The sequence below is a fragment of the Pseudoliparis swirei genome, chromosome 9, assembly GCF_029220125.1.
Source record: "Pseudoliparis swirei isolate HS2019 ecotype Mariana Trench chromosome 9, NWPU_hadal_v1, whole genome shotgun sequence".
NCBI classification, from domain to species: Eukaryota; Metazoa; Chordata; class Actinopteri; order Perciformes; family Liparidae; genus Pseudoliparis; species Pseudoliparis swirei.
In genome coordinates, this window is record NC_079396.1 from 1905339 (window position 1) to 1928826 (window position 23488).

At 45.4% G+C, this 23488-nt stretch overlaps 1 protein-coding gene across 1 annotated transcript; it reads right to left on the minus strand.

Moving 5' to 3' along the window:
• Positions 1-2388: 2388 nt before the first annotated feature.
• Positions 2389-15219, minus strand: si:dkey-8e10.3 (serine/threonine-protein kinase SBK1). Its single transcript, XM_056422929.1, has 5 exons — positions 15141-15219; positions 6058-6244; positions 5092-5254; positions 3777-3979; positions 2389-3493 (listed from the first exon to the last, which is right to left on the minus strand). Exons 3-5 carry the CDS (start codon positions 5252-5254, stop codon positions 2828-2830), a joined length of 1032 nt encoding a protein of 343 aa, XP_056278904.1. The 5' UTR covers positions 6058-6244; positions 15141-15219; the 3' UTR covers positions 2389-2827.
• Between the last annotated feature and the right edge of the window lie 8269 nt (positions 15220-23488).

A 23488-nucleotide genomic window follows, 5' to 3' on the forward strand; every position in this document is an offset into this window, starting at 1 on the left:
AACCCTTGTGTTGCCTTTGGGTCATTTTGACCCGATTCAATGTTTCACCCTCCTGTTACCTTTATATTTACTAACATATTTTACCCTTTGTGTTCAATTTGACGCCAGCAATTAAAACCTCCAGAAAATTATTAGAATTAATATTGTTTTCCAAGTTTAAGTGTGAGGCACTTTATGTTTGTTTGTTGACTACCGAAAGAACACCGACATTAAACATTGAATGGGGTCAAATTAATCCTAAGGCGGGGGGAGGGTGTAATATTGATTCGGGTCAAAATGACCCTAAGGCAACACAAGGGTTAAATAAAAACGTTGCATTCACAAGTTAAGAATAAATAGATATAATAAAAATACATTTGAATTAGAAATTATAAGAAACAAAATTGTTATGCCATAAAGACCGGAAGCATCCGCCTGCTTCCAGTCTGTGAGCTAAGCTAAGCTAAGCTAACACCCTCCTGGCTCTTTATCTACGGATTCTATAGTACCGATCTTCTCATGTAACGCTCGGCTACTAAACAAACTGACTTCCAAAGACGTCAAAGTGTTCCTGAACTTGTCCGATAACAGTTCGGTCGGCTGTGGAGCGATCCGTGTACCTCGTTGGCGGCGCTGCGCGGTGTTAGCATCATGCTAACGACGGCTTTGTGCCGCAGCTCCACCTTTAGGTTTGGTCCTGGAGACTCCGAGAGGTTTTGGGAACGGCTCCGATGTTGAGTATCAAACTTTATGTTCTGTCGTGTATAGTTTGATACACAGCACATTCAGCCGTTTTCACACAGCGACTCACGACCCTCGTCTCATAACATCTCACGTAACATTGACACAACTTTATTTATTAGTAGTATTATTATTCAGATCTTTACCATGTGATGCTCTGTACCAGATTCTAGCTTTACAGCAAATTTGCATATGTAGTGCCTTTGATGTTTTGTTTTATATTAATTAGCTGTGATGTTGCCCTGCATTTACCACAAACAACAACAACAACAACACAATCCAAACTATCTGGCTTTGCTCGAAACACCCCTGCTTGCCCCCCCTCCCCCCTCTCTCCTTAGAGGGGGGGCAAAGGGGCAGCTGCTCACTACCAATGTTAACATGAGTAGGGGCGCCCGTGAGGGACCGGCTGGTGCTGACAGACCCTGCCAGAGCCCCCACATGTTAGCCGGGGGGGGGGGGGGGGGGGGTCACGGAAGCAAAGGTACTTCCTCACCTGTGCACACAATTATTTTTCCATACCATTGAAATATTTTTCTGAATTTATTAGACTATATCCACCAATTTCTGACTTTTGCTAAATGAAATATTTAGATCCAATATATATATATATACATATATATATATATATATAAACAGAGAAATAGAAATGAAAAATAAATAATTGAAAGCTGATTGAAAGATATTCACAATCAAATCACAGATTTATTATTTATTGACTTTGAGCTACCGACTACACACTCCTGTCTCCACACAGCAGGATTCAACGTGACCAGTACTGAATGCACGTATTTACAATTGATGACATTTGATACGATACTCAGAAACTACACAATATTGTACATGTTACATTAATCTGACATCGCAGATCAAAACACGTGATCACGTGATGCATCCTCACGGGTCCTCCATTAGACCCAAAGACCAACCAGGACCCCCACACAGGGGCTCCTCCTGGTCCCCTCCGAGGGTCTCAATGCCCTCCTCTCCTCCTGTGTTCTGTACAGTAAGTATGACGTCTTACCAACTCACCAGCAACACCCTACTTCCCTTTACTGCATCAGGAATAACAATCTAAATATACTACATATATACATATATACATACGTTCAGTCAGGCTGGTCTTATGATAATGAGCCGTTATTTGTAGGTATCCAAATTATTTTGTGCACGTTATCCACGAAGTCCAATACCCACATGGAGTGAGGCGAGGGGGGTCCGACCAACATGGACCGCTCACCCAGAAGACCTCTCATCCAGAAGACCGCTCACCCAGAAGACCTCTCACCCAGAAGACCTCTCACCCAGAAGACCTCTCATCCAGAAGACCTCTCATCCAGAAGACCTCTCACCCAGAAGACCTCTCACCCAGAAGACCTCTCATCCAGAAGACCTCTCACCCAGAAGACCTCACACCCAGAAGACCTCTCACCCAGAAGACCTCTCATCCAGAAAACCTCTCACCCAGAAGACCTCTCACCCAGAAGACCTCTCACCCAGAAGACCTCTCACCCAGAAGAACTCTCACCCAGAAGACCGCTGTTTCTTCCGGGTTTGAAACAAGAAGGGGTTAGGGGGTTAGAGGCTTAACGCTAACCCTCTAACCCCCTAACCCCTAACCCTCTAACCCTCTCACCCAGCAGATGAAAAGTTCGTAAGTAAGTATTTTGCTCATTCACACAGAAACATGAAGGTGCCATCTGGAACCGAAAATGGTTCTTCAGAGTGATGCCATAGAAGAACCATTTCTGGTTGCTTAAAGAATTCTTCAAAGAACCTATAAAGGTGCCTCAAACGAAAAAAATGGTTCTCCAGTAAGTGATGGTCCTTTGTAGAACCGGAAAGCCTTAGAGCCATTTAAGATCCATTATTTTTCTGTGTGTACGACATGAAGTACAATTTTGAATGCAGGTCTTTAGCTTAAATGATGGATCTGAATATTTACCCAACAGGAAGTTCAGCTTCTGTGAACTTCCTGTTGCTCTCTGACTACTCTTGTCTTTTTAAATGTGTCACAAGATCCAGAACCAAGTGTCTCCATGATGTAAACACCATGTTTTGGTACAGGGCCCGGCTGCTTCGGCGTATGGAAGCTAAATGCAACCCGTCACTGAGCATCCGGCGCCGCCTCCGCTTCTCCAGACCCGGGCTTCTCCCCGGAGGCGCCGACTCTTTCCCCTGACGGCTGGATCCCGTTCCCCTCCCTGAGCCAGTCCTTCTCCACGTACGCTCTCACCTCCCCCACCGTGGACCTCTTCTCTACATCCGGGGCCAGGAGCTTCCCGAACATCTCCATGGCCTCCGGAGTGAACCTCTTCCACAGGGGGGGAACCTCCTCCTCCTCGTCGTGCGGCGTCTCCTCCGTTCGGCACCAGTCCGCGAACTCCTGGTAGAATTCGTCAGAGTCCAGGCAGCACTCCCAGGGGAAGTAGCCCGTGAGGATGCAGAAGATGACCACCCCGAAGGCCCAGGTGTCCAGGCTGGGCTCCACGCTGATCGGAGGAGCGCTCACTTCCTTCTGGCCCTCCGTCAGGGCCACGGTGCAGAGCTCCGGGGACATGTAGGGCAGCGTCCCTGTGATGAAGCGGATCATGGTGCCTCTCTTCTGAGCCAGCCCGAAGTCCGCCAGCTTGACCTGGCAGCAGCGATTGTCCAGCAGGAGGATGTTCTCGGGCTTGACGTCGCGATGGACCAGGCCGTGGCTGTGGATGAACTCCAGGGCGCTGGCGATCTGGAGGACGCAGCGCTTTACGGAAGATTCTGGGATGCCCACCTGGAACACGGACAAAGGAGGGATGGGGCTCTTTATCATCTAGTCATTAGTAAAGGAGTGAAAAAGTGACATCACAAAGCACCTCTTAAAGAAAGAAAGAAAGGATCCAAATGTGCAGCCTCCGGACTTTCTGGCATACGTACTGTGACACAGACGGTATGACCTTGTCAGACCTTGAGACCTTGAGGATAGGGATTGCAAGTGATGCACATTTCATGCTGCCACAACCCATTGTCTGCCCCCCCCCCGGTCGTCTCTCGGTCTTGTCCATGTTTTGACTCACCTTGGGCTGGATGATGGCGAACAGGTCCCTGCCGATGACGAGCTCCTGGGCGAAGCAGTAGTGCTCGTCGGACTGGAAGGCGATGCCGAAGAGGCCCACGATGCAGGGGTGGCAGGACAGGTGCAAGGAGATGCAGTACTCGCGCAGAAAGCCCTGCAGCTTCGTGGAGGCCTTGGGCATCACCTTCAAGGCCATGGGAGTCCCTGAAGGTCATGCATCACGCCGTTATCACCGTCACCGTCCATGCACATCGTCTTCATCTTACTTCATGCACATCGTCTTCATCTTACTTCATGCACATCGTATTCATCTTACTTCATGCACATCCTCTTCATCTTACTTCATGCACATCCTCTTCATCTTATTTCATCTGTGCGCTAACGATTATCTGGTGTATCATTGGGTATCTCTTCTACAACCTTAAACTTAAACCAGGTCACCCCAAATTCACTCATCGGGTTTATATTGTATTCTTGTGTTGGTACTTTTCTCCCCTCTTCTCTGTTCAGTGTGATTACTCCACTCATCTTTCTCTCTCCAGTTCAACTTTGTGTTTTATGAATTACAATGTATTTGCAGATTGGAGCGCTCTGACATTTTTGGGGGATTTTCAGCTCATTTACGCAACATTGCAAACAAAGATTTGTTTAGTTTCTGACGTTTCTTTTACTAAAAAACAAATGTCTAAAACATGTGGTCACTCATTGTTTACTTTATTTATTTCTACCACCAACATTAGTACACACAGACAAATAATGGTTCTTAAATGGTTCTTTAAGAGGCTTTGTGGTTCTACGAAGAACAATCACCTACTAAAGGACCATTATTTGTTTGAGACACCATTAAAGCTTCTTTGAAGAACTCTTTAAGGAAATGGTTCTCCCTGGTTTAAAAAGTTCTTTGTGGAACCAGAAAAGGTGCCTTAAAGAACCATGTTTTGAAGGTTCCATGAGACACCTTTATAGGTTCTTTGAAGAATTCTTTAAGGAAATGGTTCTTTAAAAAACTCTGGTTTGAAAGATTCTTCATGGAACCAGAAATGGTTCTTCTATGCCATAGAAGAACCATTTCTGGTTCCATGAAGAATCTTTCAAACTGAACATGGTTCCTCAGACTGAGGAACCATGTTCAGTTCCAGATGCTCCTTCATGGTTCTGTGTGTACGTTACGATGTGCTTGAGTCATAAAACACATCAAGACGTATGTTTCTTTCAGGGAAAAAGAGTTTAAATGTAAAATATTGTATTCACATGATTAAATCTCTGTGGAGATAACTAATCGCGTTTTCTCCCCCAGAAGACGTAGTAGTTCGTACCCCTGAAGCGATGCGTGACCAGCAGCACTTTGCCGTACTTCCCTCGGCCGATCTCCTTGACCACGTTGAAGTGCTCGTGGATCTCCAGCCGCCCGATGCTCTGAGCCGTCAGCTCCATGAGCTCGTCGATCAGGCTGCCGTCCACCAGGCCCAGCTGGATCATCTGGACAGAACCGACCCGTTACACACGTCTAGGGCTGAGCGCTCACACATAGATGGCTTTCCTCAGCAGTAAGGTGACGACCTCAGTAATTGACTTTGCTTATAGTTTTGACACGTGGACATTTTCAATGTTTACATATTTATTTATTTTCTTAACTTCCATTCTTTCTCTTTTTCCCCAAATTCTTAATTCTAGCACTTTTTAGTCTTTTAGAGAGTGTATCACAAATACACAGATCACAAGTGCACATGGAAAATATAACATTGAATCGCTAAATTATTTAATTATTTGAAACAGCAAAGCATGTAGGTGTTTAAAAACATTGAGTTAGATTTTTTAAAACAAATTTAGCCAATATGGTAATTTTTCCATAATTAATTTAAGAAAAACATCATAACGTATCACATGTTGTATTATATGATGACATACATATTGTAGTCTTTTGTAGCACTTAATGAATGCAGACCCAATGAGTGTATCACAAATACACAAATACACAGATCACAAGTGCACATGGAAAATATGACATTGAATTCTTAAATTATTGAATAATATGAAACAGAAAAGTGTCAATAAGATGTATAAAGAAATTGAGTTTGATTATGAGTAAACATTTAGCCGATATGGTAATTTGTCCATCATTAATTTAAGAAAACCATCATCACATATTACATGTTGTACTATATGATGACATGCATATTGTGTTATCCTGATAATAAAACTAAACCGTTAACAGCATTCACTCGTAGAAGAGTTGGACATTACGGTACCATCATTAGATATTGATCCGGGTCACTTCTTACCTCTTTTCTATTGGTTCCCAAGTAAGTCACTGGAGTCTGAAAAGAGACAAAACTCAACTAAACACACGTTGTCCGTCCCGTCTGTCCTCCACCTTCCCGTCTGTCCTGCACTTTCCTGTCTGTCCTCCACCTTTCTCGTGCTGCTGCTGCTTCAGGGGTCAGCGTGCAGACTGCCCAACTCGCAGCTCTGTTGTCAGATAGGGACGCTTTGACAACTGATCACAAACTGCCTCTGCATAGGGCAGACACACACACACACACACACACACACACACACACACACACACACACACATAGTGGCCGACATACAGTATAATCAGCTGCAGATGTAAAAAATGCATATGAGAAACATTGGCTTAACCTTTGATAACAACTGGCACTTAGCTGTCACAGGTCTGTCACATGATGTCATAATATAATTTCACATGCTCGGTTCAAACTTTAGGGACTTCAAATGTAACATCACATGCACTTATAGTTGTACACTTATAGATGCTTTACAGACTATGAACAACTTATGACCTCATGAATTGTTAAAGAAGAAGCTAAAAGTTTATGAAATATGTCAAATTCAGCTCCTCATTGATCCATAAATCAAGCAGTAGAAGCGGGGGTGTAGTTTAGTGTTTGTCAGTGTGCCCGTGTACCAGCTGCTCCTCTAGAGAACACACATCAGTCAACGAGAACAGGCCACGCCACCACGCGGTCCACGTTGGCTCTAAGGCTCAAAGGCTGAAGTGGAATCTGTTGTGAGTGGACGTCGTGAATCAATCAACTCAACTTCAATGTCGACATGAAACTCTGACCGACTCGTTGCGTTTCAATTGGCTCTCTTGACCGACACAAGCTCGAGGGACTGCTGGATCTTTTAGCACCTAGTGGCTTCTAAAGGTACTTTTACTAATTAACATATTCAATACAGTACTTCAGTATTATTTTTGATCTGGTAATGCTACTTTTACTTCAGTAAATGATCTCAATTTACTGGGAATTTTTGCAACCTCTGAAGGTCCTCATAGTCCCTGTTCATTCTGCCCAATGGGGTCCTCGTAGTCCCTGTTCATTCTGCCCAATGGGGTCCTCATAGTCCCTGTTCATTCTGCCCAATGGGGTCCTCATAGTCCCTGTTCATTCTGCCCAATGGGGTCCTCATAGTCCCTGTTCATTCTGCCCAATGGGGTCCTCGTAGTCCCTGTTCATTCTGTCCAATGGGGTCCTCGTAGTCCCTGTTCATTCTGCCCAATGGGGTCCTCATAGTCCCTGTTCATTCTGCCCAATGGGGTCCTCATAGTCCCTGTTCATTCTGTCCAATGGGGTCCTCATAGTCCCTGTTCATTCTTCCCAATGGGGTCCTCATTGTCCCTGTTCATTCTACCCAATGGGGTCCTCATAGTCCCTGTTCATTCTGTCCAATGGGATCCTCATAGTCCCCGTTCATTCTACCCAATGGGGTCCTCATAGTCCCTGTTCATTCTACCCAATGGGGTCCTCGTAGTCCCTGTTCATTCTGTCCAATGGGGTCCTCATAGTCCCTGTTCATTCTACCCAATGGGGTCCTCATAGTCCCTGTTCATTCTGCCCAATGGGGTCCTCGTAGTCCCTGTTCATTCTACCCAATGGGGTCCTCGTAGTCCCTGTTCATTCTGTCCAATGGGGTCCTCATAGTCCCTGTTCATTCTACCCAATGGGGTCCTCATAGTCCCTGTTCATTCTACCCAATGGGGTCCTCGTAGTCCCTGTTCATTCTGTCCAATGGGGTCCTCATAGTCCCTGTTCATTCTACCCAATGGGGTCCTCATAGTCCCTGTTCATTCTGTCCAATGGGGTCCTCATAGTCCCTGTTCATTCTACCCAATGGGGTCCTCATAGTCCCTGTTCATTCTACCCAATGGGGTCCTCATAGTCCCTGTTCATTCTACCCAATGGGGTCCTCGTAGTCCCTGTTCATTCTGTCCAATGGGGTCCTCATAGTCCCTGTTCATTCTACCCAATGGGGTCCTCGTAGTCCCTGTTCATTCTACCCAATGGGGTCCTCGTAGTCCCTGTTCATTCTGTCCAATGGGGTCCTCATAGTCCCTGTTCATTCTGTCCAATGGGGTCCTCATATTCCCTGTTCATTCTATCCAATGGGGTCCTCGTAGTCCCTGTTCTAAGGCTGAGGTTAACAATGTTCCTGACCAGGAGCTTTAGATAAAAAGGTTGAAATGGTTGAACTTGGCCTTGTCTTGACCCCCCCCCCCCTCGCCCTAACAAAAGGGGCGTAACAGGGTCACGTAATACATCTATCATCAAGTAATCTGTGTAACTCTGCTCGTAGTTATGCTTATTGATGTTGTTGTGGCTCGTATGTTCATTGTCAACTCCTCCCCCCACATATGTAACCTACTAGATAACTGGGACGTCTCTGGGAATAATTGTACATGAGTAGCACTTGTGTTCTGACTTCCATCCCCCGATCCAAAGGCTGTTCGCTTGTGACCTCTTGCTTTTGTTATGAAGCTGCAGTAACTGTCTCGGCAGGTGAGGAGTCAAGGTGAAGTCTTGAAGTGTGAAGTAATCTTCACACAGCTGTTTGCATGTCGACTTCCCGTCTTGTGTTCTTGTGTGTGGTACCTCTGAAAAAGCACCATGTCATCGGCAAAGAAATCCATATAAAGAACTGTGAGACGGAGTCAAAAGCTCAGGCTTGTTCCGAGAGTAACCCAGATTTCTATTTTTAACGACGCTCATCTAAACCCGCGGCAGAAAATGACACAACCGTAAATGCAATGCCGGGATTATCTCACACTGTGTTTACAGTGTCGGATGAATGGGGACGTGAGAGAAACATCGAAATGCTTGTCGATTAGAACTTTCCACTTCAACACACGGCCTGGCCTGCATGCCATGAATGCACTCGCGCCGCGGCACTCGCAAACAGACAAATCCCCCGAGGCGTCGCCCGCAGGCCTAATGGGGTGTTGTGTGCACCTGTGAGTGTGTCGTTGTCCGGGTGTTGGCCTGTGTTTTCATTCACGGCGAGAGATCACTCGACAGTGTGACCTCTGAGAGTTATTCTGGGGGCAACCGAGCGCCCACGGGACCAAGACACGGATCCTTCGGTGTGTGGGTCTCTGCAGGGCTGTTCAGTTCAGTTTCACTTCAGTTCAGTTTATTTGTATAGCCCGTTTTCACAAATTACTAATTTGTCTCAGAGTGCTTTACAATCTGTACATATAGACATCGCAAAACCTCACATCGGATCAGGAACAACTCCCAAACAACCCTTCTGTGGTGGGTTAATGAGGGGTCACATGCAGTCTCGGGATGTTGGCTTTCTCTGGTAGTTGGAAGTAACTGATATGAGACGTGGGCTCCTTCGGGGGACCCATCCGGAGGAAAAGTAGTCGGACATTAACTCAGATCGACGTTCTGAATGTTCAAATCGGCTCATTAGCTTAGATGTGCCTTTCTGTATCGATTTCTTCCCCAACATGGAGTCTAAAGGCGTCGCTTGGCTCCAGCCGTCCACCAACATCAACCCTCTCTGGTGCTCGTGCCAGGCGGGATTAAATGTGTGTCGTGGAGTTTGTGATTATCGTGTTACGCTGTCACCACAGACGTCGGGTCACGTCATTTTTGGGATCTTTTACATCCCTGGATGGTTGAGGGTCTTCGAGGCGCCAGACGTCCGATATCTCGGTGCCCGTCCCGACTTCCCATCCCGTCATCGTGCTCTTGCAGTTCCTCTGGCCAACATCTTGAGATCAATTCGAAGAAAGATACTCCAGGGAGTTTCGTTTCAGCTGTCAGCGCAGAACAGCGTCGCTATTTTCCATCATTAATATTGTTTTTGCCGTGCAGGGAAAATGAAGCCACGGCTATCAATTCCAAAACTAACGAGAGGAAATATCAAACCCAACTAATGATCGCTCCAGATCCACATCATGGAAAGTTCATCAGCAGAAACGGGGCGACTTTATTTTAAACCAGTTCAGACTGGCTAAAGTCTGTGAACAATCAATTATTCCCATGATGGAGACACGATTAAGACATAAATGAGGCGTTGTGCTTGAAGCTGTGTCACGACAAAACATGAAGTGGAGTTGTCGTCACTGGGGACTGAAAGACTTGGTAAACATTAATGTTCCTGTTTCTGGTCACTAGGTAAATGTAAGTGGAAGTTGTAGCTCTGGTTTTGGTCTCCAGCAACTCTCCAGAGAATTATGTGGCTTTTTTTATTTAGCTGAGGGAAACTGAGATACTGTCAGGATATTTATTAATACAATACGAATAAATACTCAAAACTGCTTCGGGGGTTTAGGTTAGGGTTTTCATCAATATTCACATTCACGTTATTTTTTTATTAATAATTAATAATTATTATTTTTGAAACATTTTGATTTTTAAAAATGGTTTAAAGGATTAGAATTTATTTTATAAATAATATAAAAATAATAATAATAATAATAATATAAATAACTAATGTTTCTAGAGCAGCAACAGAGCTAATGTTTACACCACAAAGTCACGATGTAAACTCTTATATCTGAGAAACAAAAATGAATAATAACTCCTGACATCACGACGCGGAGTGAAATACGTAATAATAAATGACATTTTAAAAACAGACGATAAAAGAAGCGGTGGCGTTGGAGCGTCTCATTAAATACCGTCAGGCCTCTGATAAATTACCTCAGATTGAGTCGCTTGGACCCCGACATGAAGGTTGGGTGGGGGGGGGGGGGGGCCGACACGAAGGGAACTGAAGTCGTGGACAGAAACTCCATGAAAAGATTCATTAATCACGAATGATTCGGGTGTTGGGTTCTTGGGCGTGAGTAACTCCATCTTGGCCGTCCAACCCGTGCTGAAAGAGGCTTTATCTTCTCCATCAATCACACACACACACACACACACACATTCATACACGGCTGCAACATTACATATTACATTCTTCAGGATCTGAAGGTTCCTGATCCTCCAGAAGGATCTATCTGTGTAAACGTTGTTTTCTTGTTGTTTTTCCGCCCCAGATGGTTGATTTTGGTCTCCATGATCCTCAAAACGATTCTCCTTCAGAAGCAGTTCATGGACACGGTGAATGTTGTTGGTGACACAGTGTAAAGTTACCGTATGCAGCTGTTTGGACATTTCAAAAAGGTTATTAATCTATTAATCAACAAATTCTACTTCTCCCATATTGATTCCTCACCAGCGATCTTATTTGGCAATAAATACGCATAAAAATGAGATAAACATGAAGAACAACTCCTAACAAATGTTTGTTTTGACACATAACACAATGCACGGACTGTAGTGCCAACTCAGCGGTAACCGGAGCTCGCCGAGCGGCGCATGTGTAATGTTACTACAGCATCCCCTACAGCGCCCTGGTGGTCAAACAAGGGGAGGCGGTCAGTGGGCCTTAATATAGAAAGGCGTGAGTGGACGGTGTTGATGGAGGAGGAGCAGACAGGCTGCGGGGGTTCGGTTACAGACGACCCGGGGACAGCTTTCCTGACCTCTGACCGCCGCTCCCCGTCCGCTGATGAATGGGACCATACATGTCGAGTTGTTTTCCAATCTTACTTATAGATGTGCACTTATTAGTCGTTGACTACACAAGTACCAACACATGTGACGTGTCTTTAACATGTATTTCTATGTGTTGCTCTGGCAACTGGCAATGGGATACTTTCAGGACAATCCGTGAAGCTCTTATTTAACTAACCAGTTAGCCGGTGGCTCATTCCACGGCAGCTCAATGAGAGATGAGGAATAGAACCTTCTAGACCCTCTTGTGAAAAGATGATTAATAATCCTCTAAATAATGAAGTTAATTCATAGTTCACAGTCAGACAAGTGAAGCCAATGCAGTAGTGTCTTTAAACCTCCATTCTCTCTCCTGACCACCAGGGGGTGACACCTCTGGTTGTATAGAAGTCTATGCCTCATGTGTTAAAGCTGCATTCTCTCCACTGACCACCAGGGGGTGACTCCTCTGGTTGTATAGAAGTCTATGCTTCATGTGTTAAAGCTGCATTCTCTCTCCTGACCACCAGGGGGTGACACCTCTGGTTGTATAGAAGTCTATGCTTCATGTGTTAAAGCTGCATTCTCTCTCCTTTCCACCAGGGGGCGACTCCTCTGGTTGTATAGAAGTGTATGCTTCATGTGTTAAAGCCGCATTCTCTCTCCTGACCACCAGGGGGCGACTCCTCTGGTTGTATAGAAGTCTATGCTTCATGTGTTAAAGCTGCATTCTCTCCACTGACCACCAGGGGGTGACTCCTTTGGTTGTATAGAAGTCTAAGCTTCATGTGTTAAAGCTGCATTCTCTCTACTGACTCCTCTGGTTGTATAGAAGTCTAAGCTTCATGTATTAAAGCTGCATTCTCTCTCCTGGCCACCAGGGGGCTCTTCTGGTTGTATAGAAGTCTATATAGTGACTCTACTTCTCTCTTGATGTATTCCCTCAGTAAACATTGTAAACATGAGTTTATGTCTCAGTCTCTGGTTTCAAGTCTTCTTTTATACAGCATGATGTCATCATTTATACTTTATGGTCATTTAGAGTAAAAAAGACCATGAAGCAGGGGACGCTTTGGGGGCGGGGCTTACTGTGATTGACAGAGCCCTACATGGCGTCCTACACCAGTCCTCCGCAGTCCAAATATGGTAACTTCTGTTCATTGGTTGCAAAAACAACAACAACAACAACAACAACATAGTCACATCCCAAATCCAAGCTGGTGGCGTCACCACGTCGACTTCTCACATCGGCTATGGACGGACGTTTTTTTTGATGAAACTTGAAGCATACGGTTGTTACGGTGTGACCGAAGAGCCGACACATGGAGCCGGTCACATGTCGGTGAGCGACCCGTGGGATCTCAGTGGTTCTGGAGCCAAACGGCTCCGTGATCCGGGCCCAGTGACAGGTGGACACACTGATTGGCTTGCAGGAGTTATGTTCAGGATGCATGCTCGATGCCTCCTGGGCCGCCGCCAAGGAAAACATCAAACTATGGGATGAGGAGCATCAGCCGGGAGGTCGAGTTACAACATGAACGCTGCCCCCCCCCCCCCACACACACACACACACAGAAAGATGAAGGTGCATCTGGAACCAAAAACGCTTCTTTCGAGTGATGCCATAGAAGAACCATTTCTGCGCTTCCACGTAGAACCTTTCAAACCATTGTTCTTTAAAGAGTTCTTCAAAGAACCTATAAAGGTGTCTCAAAGAACCTTCAAAAAATGGTTCTCTAAGGCACCATTTTTGGTGCCACAAAGACCTTTCAAGCCAGGGTTCTTTAAAGAACCATTTCCTTAAAGAGTTCCTCAAAGAACCTATAAAGATGTCTCAAAGAACCTTCAAAAAATGGTTCTCTAAGGCACTATTTCTTGTTCCTCAAAGAACCTTTCAAACAAGGGTTCTCGAAAGAACCATAATCTTAAATAGTTTCTCAAAGAACCTATAAAGGTGTCTCGAAGAACCTTCAAAAAATGGTTCTTTAAGGCACCATTTATGGTTCTACCAGGAACCTATTAAAGCAGGGTTTTTTAAAGAACCATTTTCATAAATAGTTATTTAAAGAACCTATAAAGGTGTCTCAAAGTCCCTTAGAAAATGGTTCTTTTAGGCACCATTTCTGGTTCCACCAAAAACCTTTCAAACCAGGGTTCTTTAGAAAACTAGTTCTTCAAAAAACCTATAAAGGTGCCTCAAATGAAAGAATGGTTCTTCAGTAGGTGATGGTTCTTCGTAGAACCACAAAGCCTTTTAAGGAACCATTTAAGGACCCTTAGTGTTCTGATGGTTCCCCGCCTGCCGCTCCCCTCAGGCCTCCGTGTCTGTGCTAATTGAGATAATTGTGTGGCATGAGTATGAGCCGCCGCTATGCCAGAGCAGTTATCCCACCGTGGGTTAACATGGTGGCATGTGGATTCCATGGAGACTTTCACAGGCAGCCAGGGATTGTACTATGTGACCTCTCAGCCAGGCACGCCCAACGAGCTGCTGCAGTACTGTGACCTCTCAGCCAGGCACGCCCAACGAGCTGCTGCAGTACTGTGACCTCTCAGCCAGGCACGCCCAACGAGCTGCTGCAGTACTGTGACCTCTCAGCCAGGCACGCCCAACGAGCTGCTGCAGTACTGTGACCTCTCAGCCAGGCACGCCCAACGAGCTGCTGGAGACGAGCGTCGTGGTGGATCTACTGCTGAGGCTCAGAATAGCTTCGCGGTATTCTGTCCACTTGGCTGGGGGGAGTGTGAGAAAGGACTCAGTCACTGAATCTTTGTTTATAGTGTCTCATTAAAAGAAATATTTATGACTAACTAACATGGATATATATATATATATATTATATATATACATATATATATAAATATATAACATATATATATATAAATATATATAAATATATACATATACATATATATAAATATATATTTATATAACATATATGTATATATACATATATATGCATACATATATATATACATATGAATATATATATATATGTATATATATATGTTTATATATATATACATATTTGTTCTGCCTTTGTTTGTGGATACACACACACACACACACACACACACACACACACACACACTCCTCGGACATGACAGAAGCTCATTAATAAAGTATATTTGTCCAAAACAAAGCAAGGGAAATGTCGCCACCTAGTGGCGCTTCAGGCAAACACAGTCTGCCTCGTACCACCGGAAATAGTGTTGGCCTGTTGAAGGTATGACTTCCGTGAAGCACGTGTGTGTGTGTGTGTGTGTGTGTGTGTGTGTGTGTGTGTGTGTGTGTGTGTGTGTGTGTGTGTGTGTGTGTGTGTGTGTGTGTGTGTGTGTGTGTGTGTGTGTGTGTGTGTGGCATATTGGCTGGTATCCATCTCTTTTATAATCTTAGAGGAGAAGAGTAGCAGAGCAGAGACATTGAAGTGACAGGACCTGCTGCACACACACACACAACCACACACACACACACACACACTCACACACACACACACACACACACAGTCCACCACTCCAGAGGACGTCATCTTATTGACTCACCTTCGTTTCCTGGAGGCTCCACCTACCTGTGCTGCTTCCGGCTGTGCGGTCGTGTGTTTTGTCCCCATAAGGATGCAAAGTCCCAGAACCGTTGGTCCAGGGGCCACACAGTGGCCCTTCAATCTCACCTGGACCAACAACACCAACGTCGACCACCACGTCCACATGTTCCCCTTCCCTACAGTGCAGAGCAGCACCTTATGTGTATTGTTCTCCATGACCACCACGAGCAGGCCGGCTTCCTATTGGCTGACTGGTGGTTTCTTACCGGGACACAAGACTCTCTCATCTCATTTGAGACATGTTCCACGGCTGAGTGAGCTCAATGGATCCTAATAGCAGAGGCCCTCCACTCTCAGGGGGCAGCGCCCCCCAGTGGACAAATAAAGAACATTTCGTTCAACAAATTGAGTGAAATGACTTCGGACCCCCTGTGGAGGGCCGGTTCTTGCCCTCGGGCCTCATGTTTGACCTCCCTGGCGTCTTCTGTCAGACGTCCTCTGAGTTCAATCAACTGGTTCATATTCAGAAATGTGAAATGAGTCAGAGCCGGAAATAAAAGGATAACAATGATGAACGGTGGAAAACTGAAATTCCCCTTTTGTACTGGTTCACCAACACCCGCCATTCTGACGCTGAAAAGGGGAGGGGCTTAAGTGTAAGGCTGTAACAAACAAAATAAAAACAAAAAAAGAGGAAGAGGACTGTTTTGAAAGTTTGACTTCTACAGAAAGAGGAAGAGCCGCGTGGAGTTCCTGGAAAGGGGCCTCCTCTTCTTCGATGCGTCTTCCCTTTTTCTAACTTCTTTTGAATATCAAATGGACAATTCATAACAAAAGAGAGTTTATGAAGCAAAAAAAGGAGATGAAATAGAGATAAGCAGCTTTTACATCCACCAGACGTCCAGTTTCATCCCTCTGTTCATCCTGAAGGGTTTTTACCTCATATTTATCGTTCTTAGCCCGATTTGCACGTTTAATTCCTAAAAACATGAAAATGGATTCTTCTTTTCATATTCTGATTCATGAAGTTACAAAAAAGATAAATCCAACATAAAATATGAGCATTTGAAAGAGAATGCCTCATTTGCATATTCAAAACAAACCTAAAGGGGTAAATGTCACGGTGCCCTTGTTTCTGCATTAAAGGTCCTCTTCAGACCGGCAGGGGGCGCTGTGGTACAAGGAGAACTCTGCGGTGTGTGAGCGCTGCTCTGCATGACGTCGGCCTCGAGTCTCACTCCGACCAACCAAAGTAAAACCGGAAGGATGAAGCTCTGGGTTTCAAAATATGGAAATGACACGAAGACAGAAAAGCAGAACCGTGACCTGGCGGTCCTTATCTCCCGGTCCAGAGGACCAGGGGGCCGCTCGGGTCATGGGGGCCCCGGCCTTCCTCTTCCGAGGAACTGGAACGACCTCCGCCCGGCGTCCACCCGGGTCCAGACAGGAAGTGGCCCCCAAAACCCTTCAAACCGGGGTCCAGACAGGAAGTGGCCCCCTCTGCCAGGGATGAAGTGCTGCAGCACCTCTCTAGTCCTCATTGGTTTTGTTTTGATGTTTAGTTTATGTTCAATTGCATAAACACACAGACATATTCATACTATAATTATGCTACATTTATACTATATTTATACTATAATTATACTACATTTATACTATATTTATACTATAATTATACTATATTTATACTACATTTATACTATATTTATACTACATTTATACTATATTTATACTATATTTAAACAATATTTATACTATATTTAAACTATATTTATGCTATATTTATACTACATTTATACAATATTTATACTATATTTATGCTATATTTAGACTACATTTATACAATATTTATACTATATTTATGCTATATTTATACGACATTTATACAATATTTAGACAATATTTATGCTAAATGTATGCAATATTTATACAACATTTATACAATATTTATACTATATTTATACTTCATGTATGCTACATTTATGCTACATTTCTACAATATTTCTACAATATTGCTACAATATTTCTACAATATTTATATCGGACGCAGGTAAAAACCAAAAAGGTTAAACGGATTGCAGGGCGTGTTTCCATGGTAACAGAAGGGGGGGGGGGACCCTGTAGTGCGGAGTCCCACCGCATCGAAATGCCGGCCTAAATATACACTAATTTTCTCTCACTCGCTCTCGTGCACACACACACGTACACACACACACGCACACGTACACACACACACACACACACACACACACACTTGACTGCAGAGACAGACACCATGCATCAATGTACAACACTGGACAGGACAGTGTGTGTTGCACATGCCCATATGTGGTCCTGACTGCAACACACACGTGGTGCAGAAAACACACACACACACACACACGTACACACACACACACGTACACACACACACACGTACACACGTACACCTTCCAACCTGTTACTGGCAGTCCCCCCCCCCCCCCCCCAACCCCACCCACCCTCTCTCCCTTATGCATTCGCAGCCTGGTGCACACAAGTCGAACCCCCCCCCCCCCCTCTCTCTCTCTCTAGGTGCTCCAGTGGATAATGAGCTAAGATACGGCGTGTGTGTGTGTGTGTGTGTGCGTATGGCCTTGTGCCTGCTGACTAGTGTGAATTCTAATTACATAATAATGAGCACATCTGCGGGGCAGTGTAGATTAGAGTGTGTGTGTGTGTGTGGGGGGGGGGGGGGGGTGTATGTGAGAGTGTATGTGTGTGTGTGTGTGTGGGGTCAGGGCCCGTTAGACGGCTCAGATGTCAGTTTTCAGCCGCGGCCCAAATCGATGCCCAGGAGGCGGAGCCTCAACTTTATCCCTGTAGGCTGAACACTGGATTTAATAACGTGTCACGGAGTTTATCTGGTCTTGGTGACGTGGTCACTCATAGCTACACCTTCCCCAGCTACACCTTCACTAGCCACACCTTCACTAGCTACACCTTCACTAGCTACACCTTCACTAGCTACACCTTCCCCAGCTACACCTTCACTAGCCACACCTTCACTAGCTACACCTTCACTAGCTACACCTTCACTAGCTACACCTTCACTAGCTACACCTTCCCCAGCTACACCTTCACTAGCTACACCTTCCCCAGCTACACCTTCACTAGCTACACCTTCACTAGCTACACCTTCACTAGCTACACCTTCACTAGCTACACCTTCCCCAGCTACACCTTCACTAGCTACACCTTCCCCAGCTACACCTTCACTAGCTACACCTTCACTAGCTACACCTTCACTAGCTACACCTTCATAGCTACACCTGCACGTGTCGCGGCTCCGTCATGATGTCACGTCTCTGTGTGGAAACTAAAACTGTTTCTTTGTTGTTGGAGTCGCTTTGTCTTCCTGAGCTTCTTGAAGTTCACCTCCTGTGGTGATCCTTGGCGTGGAGGAGGAGGAGGAGCAGGAGGAGGAGGATGCTGGGTCATTGTGGGTGGGATTGAAGGAGCAAAAGGTCACAGCCGAGGAGGTGAACTAGGAAGTTTTCTCAAGAGTAGGAAGGACCTCCCCCCCCCCTCCTCCTCCTCCTCCTCCTCCTCCTCGTTTAGGGAGTTCACACCTTGCTGTCCCTTTTCAAGCCGTCACATGGGAGTGGGAGGAGCCACCTGGCAGGAATGTGCATGCCTCCAATAAGCCCCGCCCCTTCGCAACCTGAAAAGATATCGTCCAATAATAAACACCAGGGAAAACAAGTGGAAATCTATTCACCATAGCTACACATAACATATAATATTCCCTTCTTTATTTCCTTTTTTTATTCATTCAATTTTTTCAAATTTCATTGAACAAAAAAGAACGCGACAAATCATTGAAAATGACAACTTTTTTTTTTATAAATAGAAAAGTAATAAAAAAAATACAACAACAAAAGAAAAAAGAAAAGCAGACATATTCCATTCTAATCTATAATCCATATAATTCATACATTTCCTGTAATTCAAAGTTTATTATTCAAACCCAACTTGTAAGTTCATGTAGAAACGATTGTGTGATTATTTTTGGTGTATTTCCCAGAAACACACACGCTGCCCTCCTGATCGATGACGGCCTCCAGCGATGTTCAGCGGTCACATTCCTCCTCGGTTAATGTGAGGGGAGAAGCCATAGATTACACACACACACACACACGGGGTGAAAGGATCTGTGTGTGGTGGCTCTGGGGGCCCGTTGCTCTCCCCAGGAGCCTTTGTGTCTCCTCCTCCGAGGAGAGCAAGTTCACAGGGGACACAAAGAGAGAGGAAGAGGAGGGAGAGGAGGGTGGACACTTTCTTCTCCTCTTTTCTCTCCTCGACTTCAAAGGCCACTCACGGCCTCACGATTCACTCTGGGGGCATTTTCCCAAAGGAAGGCTCGTCTTTTGTTTTCCTGTCACGAGGCGAGGAGAACAAAAAGAATAAAAAGAACAAAAAGAACAAAAAGAATAAAAAGAATAAAAAGATGCCAGAGTCCCGCACTCGTGTTCAGCCCCTGCGCTGCGTTTGGGTTTTTGGGACACAGTCGTTTTTTTCAGTCTTGCGGTTCATTGGCTTCTATGTGGTTGACGACGGTGGATGTGGATCATCGTCCAATCGGCTCCTTCCTGCTCTCGAGTTGCATAGAACAATAAATAACGAGTTCCCTCAACGCGCTAATGCTGCATTTAGCGCCCCGAGAAGGAGCTCCGTCTGCGGGAGAGGACGCCGAGTGTCTCCGATCGAACGCTCACCGACGCCCGTTAGTCGCCGTGTCGGCGTGAGCCTCCCGTAAAAGCGTGCGCACGCCGTGAGGAACACGCGTGCGCGGCCCGGACGGTGCGTAGCGGCCGCCGCGTCCTGCGCTCGTCGCTAACGAGCGGCCGTGAGATGGAGACGCGCTCCCGGCCCGGTCGGCACGCCGGCGGATCTGAAGCACCTCGCCGCTCCTGACGCTTCGGTCGGCGGCGTTCCTCGAGTTTCTTTGAGAGCCGAAAAGTCCCAGGAGCGCTTAGCGTGGAGCGCTTTGAAGGGTTGTTCACTTCGGTGTCTCCAAGAGAGAGAGCCACGTGGCAGCAGGTCTGCAGAGATGTGATGTCAATTATACATTTGTGCTGAGTCATTAAAAGATGAATTGAGAACATTTTTAGAACATTTAAGTTTTTTCCCCCTATTTTTATAAATTGTTTTACCTTTTTTTCCAGTATTTTTTTCTAAATACATACTGGTACATCTGTTTCAGGATAGATCGTGAAATACTTAGTTAGGTTTCGGGATAGATCGTGAAATACTTAGTTAGGTTTCAGGATAGATCGTGAAATACTTAGTTAGGTTTCGGGATAGATCGTTAAATACTTAAGTTGAGTTCTGGGATAGATCGTAAAATACTTCGTTAGGTTTCGGCCACAAAACCTTCAGGTTCAGGAAAAGACGGTTGTGTAATCATAACTACGGATGTAACATGATAAATAAAGTAATGTTGACTTTGTGTTCACATGGGGATCAACCAGCGCCCTCTAGTGGTGGACCCCTCCACCGCCTCTTCTGTGGTCTTTATGCCCACCGGCTGTATTCAATTCAATTCAATTCAATTCAGTTTATTTGTATAGCCCAATTTCACAAATTACAAATTTGTCTCGGAGTGCTTTACAATCTGTACACATAGACATCCCTGCCCCAAAACCTCACATCGGACCAGGAAAAACTCCCAAATAACCCTTCAGGGGGGAAAAAAGGGAAGAAACCTGGAGGAGAGCAACAGAGGAGGATCCCTCTCCAGGATGGACAGATGCAATAGATGTAATGTGTACAGAAGGACAGATTTAGAGTTAAAATACATTCAATGAATATGACAGAGTGTATGAATAGTTCATAGTAGGCATATTCCACGATGGAGACCTCCACGATCCATCAGGCAGATGGCGGTGGGGAGGAGGAGGCGGAGTCTCAACAGGACAGTGGCGTAGTCATGAGCAGGAATTCCACGACCCAGACGATCCATCAGGCAGATAGATCTATGCCGTCTCATAGGGTCCGATGACCCCATGAGACGTAAAGTCAAAAGGACTTCCGGGAGAAAGCAGAGTTAGTAACGTGTGATTGAGAGATGAAAATTCATCCTTAAGGAGAGAAAAAGAGGAGATAGGTACTCAGTGCATCCTAAAACGTCCCCGGCAGCTATAAGCCTATAGCAGCATATCAAGGGGCTGGACCAGGGCAAACCTGATTCAGCCCTAACTATAAGCTCTGTCAAAGAGGAAGGTCTTAAGTCTACTCTTAAACGAGGTGACTGTGTCTGCCTCCCGGACTGAAATTGGAAGCTGGTTCCATAAAGAGGAGCTTGATAACTAAAGGCTCTGGCTCCCATTCTACTTTTAAGACTCTAGGAACTACAAGTAGTCCCGCATTTAGTGAGCGTAGCTCTCTAGTGGGGCAATATGGTACGACAAGCTCCTTAAGATATGATGGAGCATCACCAATCAAGGCTTTGTAGGTTAAGAGAAGAATTTTAAAAGTGATTCTTGATTTTACTGGGAGCCAGTGCAGAGCAGCTAGTGCAGGAGTGATGTGATCTCTTTTCTTAGTTTTAGTGAGAACACGAGCTGCAGCATTCTGGATCAACTGGAGGGACCTAAGAGACTTATTAGAGCAGCCTGATAATAAGGAGTTGCAGTAATCCAGTCTCAAGTAACGAACGTGAACCAATTTTTCTGCATCTTTTGAGACAAGATGTGCCTGATTTTTGAAATATTACGTAGATGAAAGAATGCAGTCCTTGAGATTTGCTTTACGTGGGAGTTAAAGGACAAGTCCCGATCAAAGATAACGCCAAGATTCTTTACAGTGGTGTTGGATGCCAGGGCAATGCCGTCTACAGAATCCACATCACCAGATAATTGATCTCTGAGGTGCTCAGGGCCGATTAAAATTACTTGGTTTTGTCTGAGTTTAACATCAAGAAGTTGCAGGTCATCCATGTTTTTATGTCTTTAAGACATGCTTGAATTTTACAGAGTTGGTTGCTCTCCTCTGGTTTTATCGATAAATATAGTTGAGTGTCATCTGCATAACAATGAAAGTTTATGGAGTGTTTCCTGATAATATTGCCCAAAGGAAGCATGTATAAGGTAAATACAATTGGTCCAAGCACAGAACCTTGTGGAACTCCGTGATTAACGTTGGTGGTTATCGAGGCGTCATCGTTTACAAATACAAACTGAGATCGATCTGATAAATAGGATTTAAACCAAATTAGTGCCGTGCCTGAAATGCCAATCGACTGCTCCAGTCTCTGTAACAGGATGTCATGGTCAATTCCAGAGCGCTCTCGCTCATTCCCACAGGTTTACGCCGCCGCGGTGGGAGGGGCTTGTGGCCGTGATTTATCCGTGTGATGCGTCCCGTGTTTCGAGCACACAGCCTGACAGCTTTACACCTGTCGGCTCTGGACGAGACGCTTCACCTGCAGAGCGCTCCAGCCAGCACACGGCTCCATAAACGCTTCTTAAAGGTCACTGACACAATATGGATTTTTCAAGCGTTGTGTGTGTAAAGAAAGTCACCGAGGACTTGATCGTTATTAAAAAAACATGATCGCCTCATGAAAGAGAAACACGCTCGTGGTATAAAACACGACGTCGTTTGACGGCTAAATGGCTTTTTTATCGTTCCCTCCGCTGCAGCCTGTGTGTGTGTTACCGCTGACCAACCCAGCGCGACCCCTCCGTAAACCCTCAGTCTGCCGCCCAGCCGGTCTGAGAGGGAGAATATTGTATTGTTTTTTATGGTTTTCTTCTCATACATTAGGGCCTTATGTAGGCTATTTTATGTGTGTGTGTGTGTGTGTGTGCAAAATAATTGACCAATATAAGCCTTGTCCTATGTTGTGTGTTAAATTTGAAAAGGTGGTAAAGTTCAGATTCAATCTACAGGTTAAAGTGAATTAAATGCAAGAGTTATAACATGTCTAAAGCTGTAAACAGCAGCTAGCGCTACACACGCGTGTTCTCACTACGTCCATCATCAGATATTAAAACGGGATCGTGTGGAGCTCCGTTCTCGTTAGTGACATAAATCAAACCCGGAGAGGCGCATGCTGACAGGGGGACTCGCCACGGGCCAATCAGAAGGGGGCCAAGTGAGTATGAAAAGAGACAAGGTCATGGGGTTGACCCCTAAAAAAGATATGAGGGCAAAGGGAGGAAACGAAAGGAGGTGAGCGAGCTGCTTCTGGAGCCAGAACGAGGAGACGAGGAAGAGGGAAGGAAAGAAAAAGGTGCAGGTTGACCTCAATGCCCCTTCCTGAAAGGGGGAGAAGCAGGGAGGGAAGGGGGGGGGGGCAGTGACCTTGGGGATGACCTCTATTTCCGGGGTAGTTACCACGAGAAAGG